This window comes from Monomorium pharaonis, chromosome 9, assembly GCF_013373865.1.
Source record: "Monomorium pharaonis isolate MP-MQ-018 chromosome 9, ASM1337386v2, whole genome shotgun sequence".
NCBI classification, from domain to species: Eukaryota; Metazoa; Arthropoda; class Insecta; order Hymenoptera; family Formicidae; genus Monomorium; species Monomorium pharaonis.
The window spans coordinates 3,325,842-3,340,846 of NC_050475.1; the positions used below are offsets into that span (position 1 = coordinate 3,325,842).

Here is a 15,005-nt window from a genome sequence, read left to right on the forward strand (position 1 = left end):
CGGCGACCAGACCCGGATACCCGTATCTACAAAACAGAAGGTAAATTAGAGACAAGAAAAAGGAATGATTTAGATTTTTAAGCTTCAAGGAATGCAACTAGAAATAACAAGTCTACGCAAAAAAATCTATGTTATATGTGCTTTATAGAATACATTGCCAAATTTAGAATCAATAAGATATAGTTAATCAAAAACAAATTACAGATCAATTACGAAATATTTTCCTTAAAATATCATTTATCCTCAATTATATGTATACTTTTACTTATATCTAATGTATATCCGATTGATATACAGAGACCGAAACTCGTTAGTTAAGGTGATCAGCGAGTTCCAAATAAATATATAAAAGATATATTTCCTAAAAATATTAATTATCTAAAAATAAACTTATAAACGAAAATGAAAAAAAAAAAAAAACAAAGGCATTCGTATCAATAACGATGAGAACGCAATAAAAAAACAAGTGCAAGAGCTAGGTTCACTTGTCAATACATATATCGGATACACCATCGTTGATTTGTAAATGGTTTTATTAATAAATTATCTTTTCTTATTTTGTGATAAGGATTGCTCGAAATAAACAAACGTTATGATAAAAATCCATTTTAACAACGGAACAGACAGACAATACACAGATGTAATATATCTGATAATAGAAGGTGATAGACAAATTTCCTTTTTTTTCTCCTTAAATGGTCTATCCAAAATCGCAATTGACAAAAGTGTGTTTACGTGTGTCTTATGTGTGTATGTGTATGTGTTTAGTACACACGTGTCGCGGGGCGCGCGGAATGTGTATTTATAATTTAAATTCTTAATTATATTTATAATTTAACGCTTAATAAACGCTTCCGCGCGAGCCGCAATTACAAATTGCAGATTGGAAATTTACAGATTTGGACCTGTACATGTTCACATATACTCATTGTACCTAATATAAATTTGCTTTTAGTCTTGGAAAAATTGGATAAGGCCATAACCAAACTGGCGACAAGGAGGCGCCAGGTCCTCTCGATACTACCGCATAATTATTTTTTATTCTTTTTTTTTCTTATAAAACCGATCCTCTTTCTCTCTCTTTTCGCATTCTCACTTGCTACTATATTCCCATCCATTCTCACACGATTACGTAGTTAATTGGTTGTCCCTGTTTCTGTTTATTCGTCGCAGCCTCACCATTAACTACATTATCTGATCCATCCTGCGAGTTCTTTTATCCTGCGCCTGTCTCATTAAATGTATCTTTTTCACATTATTTTGTCTTGCCCTAAATCTAATTTTGCGTTTCTGACTTTAGTACAATTCAAAAGTGCGAAAGCGCAAGTGTAAATATTTTGTTTCTTAAAATCATACTCGTAATTTAATATTAATTATAATATATTGATGAATCTCCACATTACCTCTCAACTTCGCACTTCACGAAATGTATTAGCGCAATGGTAACTTCAGAGACAGAAATTAAAGGTTAATTATTTGACACACACGATGTTGACTTTTGTTTCCTTAGTAATTTGTTCCAAAGACTGAGGCCTACAGTGGTTACATAATGTTATATAAAAATCAATCACATAATCAATTCATATAATTTATTCTTTATACTTTAGCATACACAGAATGTTCTAGAATTATCATATTAATTCAGTTTGAAATCATATTTATATTTTCATCTCAATGGAAACTTATTATTTGTCACGAACTGTTTAATTTTCGGTATCAAATATGTAAAACATTAAATAATATTAAATTTCCATTAAAACAACCAAAAATTTGATTTTTACTTTTTTTTACTTTGCTCTGTTAAAAAATATTAACCTTATATTTGTACATTATATAGACAAAAGAAAATACGAGAAATCTGTGATGCCTTATATACATACATCTATAAAAAAGGCGAACAAAATGAAGTATATAACTGTACAATTATCTTCAAAAATGAGAGAATATTGTAAATCGTAATAATCAAATTGATCCTTTTACGTTATATTAGAGCATAACGCAATGCCCGAGTGTAAATAACAATAATCTTAACAGCCATGTCGGGCGGCCGATTGCCGTTGTACATAGAATATCTGGAACTTAAAACTTACTATAAAAAAGTCTAAGTTAGGATAACACCGGTCCGCGTTTATACAACGCTCGACATGTCGATCGAGGTGTACTGGAGAATTTCATGTGTCCCACGTATATCTGGATATAAACGGTCTAACTCTTTTTCTCTCTCCCGTTTCTCTTCTGTCATCGGAATCACGCGATTGAAAACAATAATATAAATATTACGATATTTTCTATTCGCTATCCGTCTCTCGTTGATATCAGACATCCCCGTAATGTAGAACGTTCTTGCGGAGAACCCGCACAATTAATCATCATTCATAGCGACCATCTTGTTTTTTTGTTTTTCATTTTACCCCCCTCCCCCAATTCCCTTGTTATAGGATATATATCCTCACGTATACGAGTAACATATATTTCTCTCTTTATTTTCTGTCCCAAAAATCACAGAGGCATATAATGCACCTCGATGTATGGTGTAAACCTGTACAAAAGTTGTTCCTCGTTTACTCTATACTTATTCACGGTACAATAATAATGTATTTAAAATGTAACTTATGTAACCTTATTACTGATTAACGATGACCGCATTCCAGCGTGACCAGCCTTTGGCCGACTGGAGCTAACAGACAAGATGCTCCTTCAAGTGTAAAACTCCGCTACCTCCAGTAATCTATTCCCGTCCCTTTCGCACGTGCATACACACACACGCACACGCACGCGCACACTCTCTCTCTCTCTCTCTCTCTCTCTCTCTCTCTCTCTCTCTCTCCTCTCTCTCTCTCTCTCTCTCTCTCTCTCTCTCTCTCTCTCTCTCCCTCTCCCTCTCTCTCTCTGTCTGTCTCTCTCCCTTTCTTTCCCTCAAAACACATACACACACAGACACACACACAGTCTCTCTCTCTCTCTCTCTCTCTCTCTCCTCTCTCTCTCTCTCTCTCTCTCTCTCTCTCTCTCTCTCTCTCTCTCTCTCTCTCTCTCTCTCTCTCTCTCTCCCTGATTTTCGCCCTTTTTTCTCTTTCTCTCCTCGATCTTCTTTCCACTCTATGCAACACCACTAATACTCTAACTCTATATACTCTATATAAAATATCGTTAGTATAACTAAAACTGTGCTGTGTCCAGCTGGAATGCAGCCCTATTTTTATGCCATCATTATCCATTTTCTTTCCAGTTTTCTTCCATGCTTTCCATTCACGTTCCGTTTCTACATACGATAAATCTTTTGTTGTTACGCAGATAATTTCCTCACAGTCAATGATTTACTGATAAATTCATATCACTAACTGTAGTCTGTCATTGGTCGGTCAATTAGTTTGATTCCCAGCTGTTCACTCGGTGTCGCAATTATTGTTATTATTTATACGAATTTTACACTCATTCAACAGTATCAGAGACAGCCCTTACTATCTTAAGCGTTCAAGTTATCGCCCACATCATCAATTTTTCTTTTCTTTCCTCGAACAGGAGACTCTTCTGCACATAACATAGTTATTATTTCAAAATTGTACAAAAAAAATAAAATTAATATGCATGTAATAACCAAATAGGAAAAAAAAGGATATTATCTCATTGAATTAATTCCAATAATTGAATATTTATATCCTCTGTACTCGTTTAAGCTATTATTAAGTTTCAACATTCTAGATAAAAATAATAAAAATAATATAAGGAGTTTTAAGAATCGTACCTTCTTCTTCTTCTTCCTGCTCATCGTCATCGTTATCATCATCATCATCATCCTCTTCTTCTTCTTCTCCCATATAATCCTCTTCATCGCTTTCCTAAATATACATATAAATCCCGATATATATATATATATATATATATATATATATATATTTATTTTTAATAAATTTCACATTAAATCAGATAATGTAATACCATAATCATAGAATATTATGTAGTATTATATAAATAATCTATACAATTTTATGATTATATTATGAATAAGTGTTTAATTAGCGAAAAATTTTGACGAATGTCGTTTTAATGAGCTTTTCCGTGCTAAACACGTTTTCAACTTTGTAAATTGCTTAAATGTGAAGTAAACCAAACTTACAATAAGGTTATCCTTGTTGAAAATATCTAATCCTGGTTCATCATCTAGGAAATCCTCATCTTCCTCATCTGAAACTATATTTTAATACATATATTTATCACTACTGTTTGTATACACATTGATATAATTATTTTTTATCGACATATCAAATATCTCTACTTAATAGAACTTTTATTTAATATTATTACACGATCGGACTTTTAAACCAACCTTCTTCACTATCCTCTTCGTTACCACCTCCTTCTCCATCTTCGTTTCCATTGACTTCATCGTCCTCCCCTTCACTATCGACCTCGCGATCATCGGCGTCATATCTGAATTTACAGATAAAAAAAAACACAATCAGCTGCTTTGAGAAAAATAAACGAGATAATAAAGCAAACCTAGTATTATATATAATTTCGTACCCGTCAAGATATCGTAGACTGGGAATAAGATTGAAGACTTTCTCCCTATAATTATCCATGTTTGTTACTTCATTGTTGAACAGATCCAGACTCTTCAGGTTCTTGAACTCTTTCTGAAATACGGAAGAAATTCGTATGAGCGATTTTTATTTGGTGAGAGAGATTTTAATTTTCTATAACAAGTGAAAACTTACCAGTGGTTGCAATGTATCGAGATCTTTGATCTTATTTCCGCTCAGATTCAGATGAGTCAATTTGGGGCTCGAGTCAAGAAGATTTAAACCGCCCGAAATCCGATTGTCGCTCAACTCCAACTGCACAACACAAAAACAATTTGTTACTCGGGATATGAAAAAAAACTTATCATTTATGCGCAATAAGGACAATTATTTTATTATTTCGTTAAATCACGTATTTTTTAATATTTGCACGTATATTATTTTCTTAATAAAAATCCCGAATAGCTACTTTGCGATAAGCAAACGTATGGTATACCTTTTTAAGACTGGATAACTTTGGAAAGCCTTTTAAACTGGTAAGACCCACGTTGATAAGACTTAATGACTCCAGAGCGCTGAATTCATTTGTCAGGCCCACGATTTGCGTACTCCGGCAATTATCAAGAACAAGTTCTTTGATCTGTAACATGCACATAAATCATGTAATTATTAACAAGTCTGAACAAATGAAGAAAGTTCTACAAATATTAAAAGCAGGTTCCATGCAGTTTTAATTAAATCGCAGCGTGCTGAAAAAAATAGACTGCATCGAACAATTTTTAGATTAATGTCAACTCTGAGGACAAAAATACATATGTAAGACATACATTAGATTCTCTCGTAGATATATAGCTGACAACTTAAATTGAGAGTAATAATAATCACGTCGAGATATTTCCTAAGTTGCAAATAACCGCGTTTCGAAGCGAGCGTCAACCATCGATTCGTGAAATCGTATTCCAGCTCGCACGGCCGCGAAATCGCGCGCGTCTCTTCCTCGAAAGGACGCGGACCGGTGGCGAAGAGCCGTGGACGATGGGCGCGCTTGCGGTCGAAAAAATCGTCCTCCTCCGCTAAAATTCAAACGAGCAATAAGCTTTCGCGGGAGATGGGCTATTTTATTGATCGGAGAAAGAGAAAGGCTAGAGGGTGAGAACGGGACCGGATAGGAGAACAGAGAAGGCGCGCGGAGCAGCGGCGGGGAAAGGACGACGAGGGAGATAAAGGGCCGGGTGGAAAGAGGGGGGAGGGCGGCGTGACGGTAAGCGGAGTGCATGCCGCGTCTTGTTTAGCGGCATCGGAAAAGCCGGCGAGCGACAAGCATGGACTGTGGCACGCGACGCCGAGTACGTGGGATTGGATAAGAAAAAAACGGGGGGAAGGGGGAGGATGAAAAGTGTTGATCATCGATGCCGGAAGTATCGATGCTTTCCATACTGTCATCCATGATGTAATGGGGGAGGAGGGGGTATTACATCTCTATTTTTTAAATTAAAAAAAGCCAAGCGTCCGGCATTACTGACGTCGCGGATCAGGAGCATCACCGGTGGCGTAGATCTTTGATCGGCTGCTCATATCGATCTGCTGATACTTGCCGCCGCGCCATTATGCCACGTGCGATGTTTACACATCGTCTTTTTACACACGCCGTAAACATCGTGCCGATGTTCTCGCGCAGATATAGCGTTAAAAAGATTCCCCGGTGCAGTTACTTTTCTAATGATGTAGATGCAATCAGATCGCGTTTGATAGAACAGTGATATATTATGGATACGTTGCACTGATTAATTGGTAATCTGTAAATAGAATCTGCCGAGAGATATAAAAACACAAATTATATACATTTATGTACATTTATATACATTATCATTCATATATTACGTTATGCTTATGCAACTATTAGTTCTTATCTCATCTTTTTCATGTATCTCCGTTAGAAAGTAATAGAATTTTTATTCTTATTACAAATTAAATTTCTATACAAATTATATATTTTTTTTGTATTTGGAGATAATCTACTCCAATTTCTTCTCGCTAATCTCAATACAGATTACATAACGCAAGTCTTTTCACGAAACCGGAATTGAATTTTGTGAGTAAGGATACGACACGTTCATCGGGATTCAATTTTCAATTTTCAAATTATATGGAACTTTTTTCGTGCCTCTCGCTTAAATATCTCGCTACTCCAATCGGCCGGTAGATATATCTATCTCGTGTTGCACCGATCGCGATGGTAACGTCACAAGGTGTCACAGGAGTGGATCAATGGCAGTCACGGATCAAGGAAGACCGGGAGGACGCGCACGTTGCGTCGCCATTGAATTTTCTGATCTCAAAGTGCGAAATTGCCGCGTAGTTTCCGCAACGAGGACAGATATGCCATATATATCACGCGATTACGTAACTACGAAGTTTTATTATTATCGCCGGCGGACGAATATATCCGTTCCTGACTTATTAAGTGTAAGATATGTTTCTTCGTTCCAAAGTTCACGAGATGTGATGTCGGATTTACAAACGTAGAATTTTCCTCGATCGCGCCCCGCGAGAAGCGTATTTTCAATTTCGAAAATATCGGAGCCACGCGCGCCCCTTGAATTTGGCGCCCTCTCGGCACGGCACTGCCGCGTCCAAGATGCATTGCGAGCGCGACGCGGGTGGTCAACGCGCAGCAGAGCGGGTGAAGGTTTAGAGAGTAATATCGTGAATACATGAGAGCCGCTCTTGCGACAGCAACTAGTATAAACTCGACGCCTATTTCAATTTATACAATTTGGAAACGATGACGTACGACAACAGTAAAAATATTAAGAAACTGTCCTTCCTAACTCGCGTTTTAAAATAACTACGCAGAACGTCCTGTGTGCTCGTTTCAGCCGCTGACCGTAGATACGCATGGGGCTATTAAATGCTTCAACCTCGTCAATTTAAGTCATTAATACGCTTATCTGAACCGTATATGCCTCGAATGCGCATAAATTCATTAACGTTAAGACATTAATGATCCCGCGTATACGTGCGCGTCTTACGCGGATGGAGAATGATTTACTTCCAAATTTATTTCTAAAAACTTGCGTTCCGACGCCACACCCTAGGTACGGCTCTGCGAGCGCCTACACGCGCAGAGAGAGAGAGAGAGAGAGAGAGAGAGAGAGAGAGACGCGGACGCGGCGATGTACCTGAAGAAAGTCGAGCGATGCCGGTTGACATCGGCCGAGCGGGTAGCTCGATTCGTTCCGGCGATGTGACGCGACGACGTTACGTTACGTTACGTTACGTTACGTCGCGCCGCGTCGTATCGCGCCGCGCGGCGGAAGAATACATATCCTCTCGCTCGCGGAGCGTGCACGCGCGCCGGTCGGCTGGCCGAGTGGACTCGTCCAAGATGGCGTCGCGGTGATTGGCGGCGCGGCGTCACGTAAACGCGGATCCGGTGATTCGTGCGCCGTACGCATGCACGTCGCGCACGTCGCGCACGTCGCGTGGGAACGCGACGCGCGATCGACGGCGAGTCGACGTCGCGACGTCGGGAAGGCGCGCGCGAGTGGAACCGCGCCGGAGTAGCGCGTCCTCCGCGACGCGACGCTTAGCGTCGCGGCAGTAGAGAGAGACAGAGAGAGAGAGAAAGAGAGGCATCCCGGCGCCACGCCGCGGCGCAATGGCGACGTCCAGGTTGCCGCGTGCACGCGCCCCGCTCATGGCGACGGCGGCGCGCGCACGTACGCACGCACGCACGCACGCACGCACGCACGCACGCACGCACGCACGCACGTACGAACGCACGCCTCGTCGTTTTCATTTACATAACTCGGCCGCGCCGTGATGTGCGCGCGCGCTTTTTCGCGCGGCGTAAGGATCGGTGGCGACGCCTCGATGCTAAAAAATACATTAATCGAGTAAACATATGTCGCGTTAATTCCTTACGCGTATCCACGTAACGATCTCTGTCGTCGCGACGAACGCGACGTGTCGGGGACGGGGAAGGGATAAAGAGAAAGAGAACAGAAAACGAGATCCGTAGGAAGTAGTCCGGGAAGATTCGGCGACAGAACGCCGTTTGAATTGTTTAAATTTCAAACATCTCTCGTGTTATCAAACAAAAGAAGAACAAGACGCATTTTTTTTTTTAAGACTTGAACTTTCTCCGTCGTCGCGATCGATGTCGCGACCAGCGAGCGTCCGTCCTATGCGCTTTAATACGCATCGATGACAAATGTCAATAGTCGTCAAGTCGTCGAGAGGCAACGATGCTTACGTCGATATTTTCGGATAGGCCAAAAGTACGAGGCACTGTTAGTAGATTTCGATATACGAACCGTTGGTATCGAGAATTATCGCATTTCTATTCGAGATGCATGTACGTTTTGACGCTCGCTTGGGAAAGGCAACACCTCATTGCGGCCTCTTTACGTCGTCGATCGATGTCGCAAATTGCAAAGATCCCCGGGAACGATCATTATCACCGAGTGCAGTGTCATACCTCTGTTTTATTATAGTCAGGAAGTACGCATTTCACAAAAGAGATAGTTGTTTCGAAGGATCTCATTTCGAACGTGGAATGTTTATGTTTGAAGTTTCAGAAAACAAAAGGAAGCTCTAAGCTAAATTGCACTTGAAAAATTTAATCAACACAATTTTCAGTTCTACTGAAAGAATATTGAAAAAAGAATATCAAGCTTTCAATAAAAAAAAAAAAGAGAGAGAGAGGCTTTTGTTTTAAAATTATTTAATTATTCGCAAGTATTTTGATCAATTTTTTCCGAGTGTAGAAATATCTGTGTGAACTACACTTGAGATACATCACCGCGAAGTTCCCAAGGGCTTTCGAAGAAACGGTAATTATAGATATAATGTAAGACCGTAATGAGAGGTACGAAGTAGTGGTTCAAGTTCGATTCATTCATCGAAGCCAAGTTTCGACATGGTTTACTTGAGAAACGAGTTCACGTTATTCGCGATTCTCTCGCGACGTCAAATCGATACGATCGACAGCGTTAATATACCACGCGATAGATTTTCCGAAATTTCACGAGTCACTCCCTAATTAATCGCCACTTGGACGCGCGCATATCGCGTATCTATTACAAAACTCGGGGGGACGATTGCCGTACGGTTCTTTGCGCTTGTGTTCGCAGTCGCAGTTTAATTAATGGACACGATCGTAGCCATTAATGGGGGGAATTTGACGCGTTTCGTCCGCGGTGAAATCCGCGGAAAACTCATTATCCAAGTATTTCACTGATTAACTCTAATCACATTTATGGCACCGCATCGGCGCCCCTGTCTCTCTCTCTCTCTCTCTCTCTCTCTCTCAATTACATTTTGTTATCGTCGGCACTCGCGTCCGCGAATAATCCGGGGATATCTCTGTACGATTGATTTCATTTCACTTACAAATTCGCTCTAAAAATATAGCCCGTTCCACAGATGGGGCCGATCTCTAATTAACTTATCTCCGTCGTAACGATTTTCGTTTCGCGCCATTTAAACGCCATGGAATATGTGTGTCGCGAATCTCGCCGGGTTACGTAATAATTCGGCGTGCCGATCCGCCGAGCAGATTGATTCCCGAGCGATGTGAGAATCAAGAGCGCGATACAAATTAAATTGGGAACAGCAGCCGGCGCGGCACGATTTTTCGCACAATGGCGCGAGGTGATTCATTCTCCAGGGTAGTCTGAGATTTCGATTCATTCGAGTGAATTATTGAATGCTTATGCAAGTTTTATCAACAATTTTACGCTCGCGCGCGTAGGAAAAATTCCGTGACATTTCTCTCCCCTCCTTTCTCTCTCTCTACATATAAATATATATAATATCCAAATGTAATTGTGTGAATGTGGCCGCATGTGACGTATCCCCGAATGTACGCATGGTGTCACGGCGAGAAATTAGACTCGAATCTGTGATCGATTATCAATCTCGAATTTGGGTGTCAACCCGTTCGCATATGCGCGCCAAATTACACGAGTTCCTCGAGGGGAGAATTCTATGGGGAGCTGCAATTACAACGTGTACATACACGGCGTATATTTATCTAAAAATTCTAATTGCACCCGACGTACAATGTGTGTGCGCAATTCGCGTAACGGCGATACGGTGTTTATCGTTACGTTTAGATATTAAACTGCGCACTGATACACAAAACTGGGCGCTGCCGGGTTTTACTAATGCAAAAGTGAAGTCTTCTCTGCGGATCTGTCTTCATTTATATTACAACCGACGCGGCTATCATCCGGAAGGAGGCGGTGAATCGCGGGCTCTCGCTCTCTCTCTCTCTCTTTCTCTCCCTCGATCAATCGTCCGCGGGTAAAGTCGGCCGACAACGACGACGCCGGGCGACGAGAATCCACCATTAATCACGCGGGGCGCGCACGATCGGTGTGTCCCGCGTCTCGGAGACGCTCGTGCCTCTTCCCGCTTTCCACGCCACCGGAAAAATGCTAACTCCTCGAAGCGTTCCGTATGCGTGCGCGCGCGAACGAATGAAACGCGAAGCGAAATCTCTCTCTCTCTCTCTCTCTCTCTCTCTCTCTCTCTCTCGCTGCTCTCTTTCTTCACGTCCTAGCGATATACGAGAAAGAAACAAGGCACGCGGAGTCGCCGCGTACGAATTTTAATTCACCGCGAGAAATTCGGACGCCGATCGGCGGAGCGCGGCGGCGATTGGCGGTCGCACGCCGCCGAGAGCAACAAAGACGAAATGAAGCGTGGCGTGTGTCGAGCCGCGCGGAGGCAAATTAAGTGGGAAGGAAGGTAGGAAGGAAGGAAGCGAAGAGAAGACGGGAGAAATGGAGCAGTCCGCGGTATAGCACGCGGAACGCGCGCGAGCCACATTTCTTTTTTTATTCGCGAGAGAAAAAGGGAGAGAGAGAGAACACAAGCGCGAGAAAAAGAGAGAGGGAACGTGAGGAGTCCTCGACGGAGTGCGCCATGCCCGTTGCTCGTTCGCGGCCATGCATCGTCGGTGCGTGCATATGCCATCCTTCTCCTTCCCCCCCCTCCTCTCGGTGAGGCGACGAGGGCGACGACGGGACGGCCACGCGGTCGCCGTCGTCGGGACGAAATCCCGATTCAAACATGAAAAACGGTGTGGGAAAGAGAGTGGAGCGAGAGAGAGAGAGAGAGAGAGAGAGAGAGAGAGAGAGAGAGAGAGAAAGTGAGAGAGACAGACGGAAGTGCCAGAACGTGGCACATTAGCGAATGCGTGGTTGTTGTGTCGCCGCCGAGAAGCGTCGAGGCAACACGGCGATTCTGTCCTCTACTTCTTTCTCCCTTCCTCCGACCCTCTCTGTCCTTCTCTCCTTCGCGGACACGGCGAACGCCGCTGTTTAACGCGATCGCGATTTCGCCCGCAGTCTCGGAGCGATTGATGACGGGAAAGGGGACGGGAGGAGGGACGCACGCAGATTGAAATTTCGAGACGCGTGCATCTATCGTGCTATGCGAGAAAGAAAGAGAGAGAGAGAGAGAGAGAGAGAGAGAGAGAGAGAGAGAGAGAGAGAGAGAGAGAGAGAGAGAGAGAGAGAGAGCACATTGGTCCACCCGCGCGCCGCGTAATAAAGAGGCGCGTGCGAAAACCCAGAGTGTCCGCACAGAGATCGTACGTCGAAGAGGAACACGCACACATACCACACACACACACACACACACATATGTATTCTCACACACGCGCGCGCGAACACGGGGGAGAAAGAGGAAAGTGCGGTGGAGATAAAGATTGGAGGCAACACACAGGCGGTAAAGCAGCGCAGTAAAAGAAGAAATCTGAGGGTCGCCTTACGTCGCCGGGCTTCTTTCCCCGCTTCTCGAGCTCTATCCGCTTCTCCATGGCCGGCACCAGTCGGTCGGTCCCCGCGATCCGCTGCTCCTCGTTCTCGCTCCGCTCCGTGCGCACACGTATCGTCGCCGTTCGTCTCTTCCTCCTCCGCCGCCGCCGCCGCCGCCACCACCGCCGCCTCCACCTCCTCCTCTCCTCGCTGCGTCGCAACACCGACTACTACGTGCCAGCAACCTTGTTCTCTCTCACTCTCTCGGGGCCGGGAATATAATATGACGGACGGACACGGCCGAACCAACACGGTCGGTCACCGGGCAGTGCGCGGATAGCCGAATGCCACCCCGACGACGTTGCTGCTGCTCTTGCTGCTGCAGTGCGCTGCGTGCCTCCTCCTCGTCGTCGTCGTCGTCGTCTTCGTCTTCGTCGTCGTCGTCGTCGCGTGCGTGTGCGTCGCGCGCGTTTCCCTCGCCGTGTAGTGGAGTCGCGTGTTCCGGAAGAACAACCGAAAGTGAGAGAAACCACCACCTCCGAAACACCCGCGGTTCGATTCCGGTCCGCAAAGCCCTTACGCTAAGCCGCACGTCTCTCTACGTGTCTCTACGCTCGCCGACTCGCCGGACTTGTGTGGCGGTGTCTCCTCCTCCTCCTCCTCGCCTCTTCTCTCCTCTCTCTTCCCGCCCCTCCCCCTCGTCCGCGCGGACGCTCCCCTCCCCTCGTCCCCTCCACACGCAACACAACACAAGCCGCATCGGAGGCGGGAAACGAGACACATGTCTGGCACTACTTTCGAAGCGGCCAATCCGGACGGTCGGCGCAGGCCACCGCGCGCCACCTGTCGGCCGTCGCGTCGAACCGTCGGCGGAAGCGCGCCACACTCCGCCGCGTTTAAACGTGATGGCCGCGTCGTCGCCGAGCGCTACCAGAAATAATTTGCGACTTCGAGACTTCCCACGAGTGCTTGACATAACCTACTTTTAATAAAGCTCTGCAAAGATCGCTATTATTAAGCCAATTATATTATAGCGAGAGAGCTATCTTTATAGCTAGCGAAAATTACCTTTACAGCTGTTATTAAATAAAAAAGAATACATGCTAAAACACTATTGATGTTGTTATTATTTCTGTATGTGCGCGATAATATTTTAGATCGATATAAAACTAAGAGGCAGAGAAAGACTATATTATGTTATATTCTGAAAATCAATCTTACATTTAATTTTAATATAAGAAACTAACAATAAAGGGTCGATATCACCAATTTTGATTAACTTGTATATATATATACATATATGTGTACATTAAATTTCTGAAATTGCCAACTACAAAACTTAAAACTAATCAGCGTGTCTGATCTGAGAATGTTGAATGCATTCGCAAGTCAAATGCATTGTAATAATATTTGCTTCATCGCGGTAACTTTTGTTACAGCTGTTAGTATTTTGATGACACGATTGCACATTGAGAAAAGTGTACATAAATCGAGCAAAAAGTTTTTATGTAGAAAAACTATTATAATTTCATTTTTAATAATTTAAGGTGCTATTTAAGAGAAAGATATAAATTAATTGTTTTATTTTATTAAATTGATAAATTTAGGAGCGGCGCAGTACAAAAAATATTAAAAAAAGCTTTTTTTTCTAATTGTGTCATTCCGAATAAGAATTATTGAAAGCGATTTAATCATATATTCCTAATTTTTTTGCTTGAACAATTTTGTATGTTCGGAATCCCACGTAATGAATGCATTATCAACGAAGCGATCGTTCTAAATTTACCCGCATATAGAGATACATTGATTCGGAAGAGTCGATTAATGAAAGCATTTGCAAATATGCGTTTCACATTTTGTTCGTTCTAAAAAAGAACTTTTCTCACCTTTTGTACTAGAAACAGATGAAGAATAAGTTAAACAAAGCAGTATCAAAGATTAATCTATATCGATAGAAAGGGATAATATAACCTATAACCTATAACCTATAACCTATAACCTATAACCTATAAACACATCTTTCAAAAAGCTTTCTGAAAGATGTGTGCTGTGTGGGGAAAGGAGATCTTTATAAAAATTTAGAATCAGTAAAATTTTGTTGTTTATTATACGGATAGATTGTTGTTTAATTTACTTAAACGTATGATGTTGATTTAAACTTGTCGCATAACAAAAAAAATTTCTTTCACGTTATCTCACAGCGCAAGCAAGTCGAACGATGAATACTCAAATTTCTGTCAATAATACTGTCAGAGGCGGAATCTCGTCACATTTTGTGTCGCGTATCGTTTCTATAAAGATAAAAGGCATATATCCAGCAAAATCCCGATATCTGTTTCTCGCTCGCGTCTCGAGCATTTCGCTAGCTCGAGAAACGCGAGCTCGTGTGCGTCGTCGTCGGAAATTTTCGTCGGCCCGTGTGTCGCCGCGGTACCCCGCGGCAGGAGGGGGCTGGGAGAAAAGGGTGGGAAAGTGGAGATTGTCTCGCTCTCGCGTGACGTTCGTTCGGACGCTTTGACGGCGGGCACGTTCTTCGGGGTTTTCGGCTTCGAACCGGATCGCGCGGAGGCTCGATCGTCGCGCGATGCGTCACGCCCGCTGCTGCCGCCGAGCCTCTCCGAGGAAGATTTCGGCGCGATATGCTCCGCCACACGCTCGTGGCGATCCGCGCCGCGCTGCGGGTGTCGGACACCGGCGCGAAACGTTCAGA

The 15,005-nt window shown here is 43.2% G+C and overlaps 1 protein-coding gene across 1 annotated transcript; it reads right to left on the reverse strand.

Annotated features, from left to right (window-relative positions):
* Positions 1 to 3,044: 3,044 nt before the first annotated feature.
* Positions 3,045 to 12,951, reverse strand: LOC105836584 (acidic leucine-rich nuclear phosphoprotein 32 family member A). Its single transcript, XM_012680710.3, has 8 exons — positions 12,310 to 12,951; positions 5,020 to 5,163; positions 4,719 to 4,838; positions 4,525 to 4,637; positions 4,328 to 4,431; positions 4,118 to 4,191; positions 3,746 to 3,839; positions 3,045 to 3,531 (listed from the first exon to the last, which is right to left on the reverse strand). The coding sequence occupies exons 1-8, from the start codon at positions 12,355 to 12,357 to the stop codon at positions 3,467 to 3,469; spliced, it is 762 nt and encodes a 253-aa protein (XP_012536164.2). The 5' UTR covers positions 12,358 to 12,951; the 3' UTR covers positions 3,045 to 3,466.
* Positions 12,952 to 15,005: the final 2,054 nt, after the last annotated feature.

What these genes read in the sequence shown, in the direction of transcription:
- LOC105836584 (XM_012680710.3), bottom strand. Translation starts at nt 12,357, where the DNA reads ATGGAGAAGCGGATAGAGCTCGAGAAGCGGGGAAAGAAGCCCGGCGAC. An exon ending in GGGGAAAGAAGCCCGGCGAC is followed by an intron (nt 5,164 to 12,309) that starts GTAAGGCGACCC and finishes TGCATGTTACAG; the next exon opens with ATCAAAGAACTTGTTCTTGA. An exon ending in AGTTATCCAGTCTTAAAAAG is followed by an intron (nt 4,839 to 5,019) that starts GTATACCATACG and finishes TGTGTTGTGCAG; the next exon opens with TTGGAGTTGAGCGACAATCG.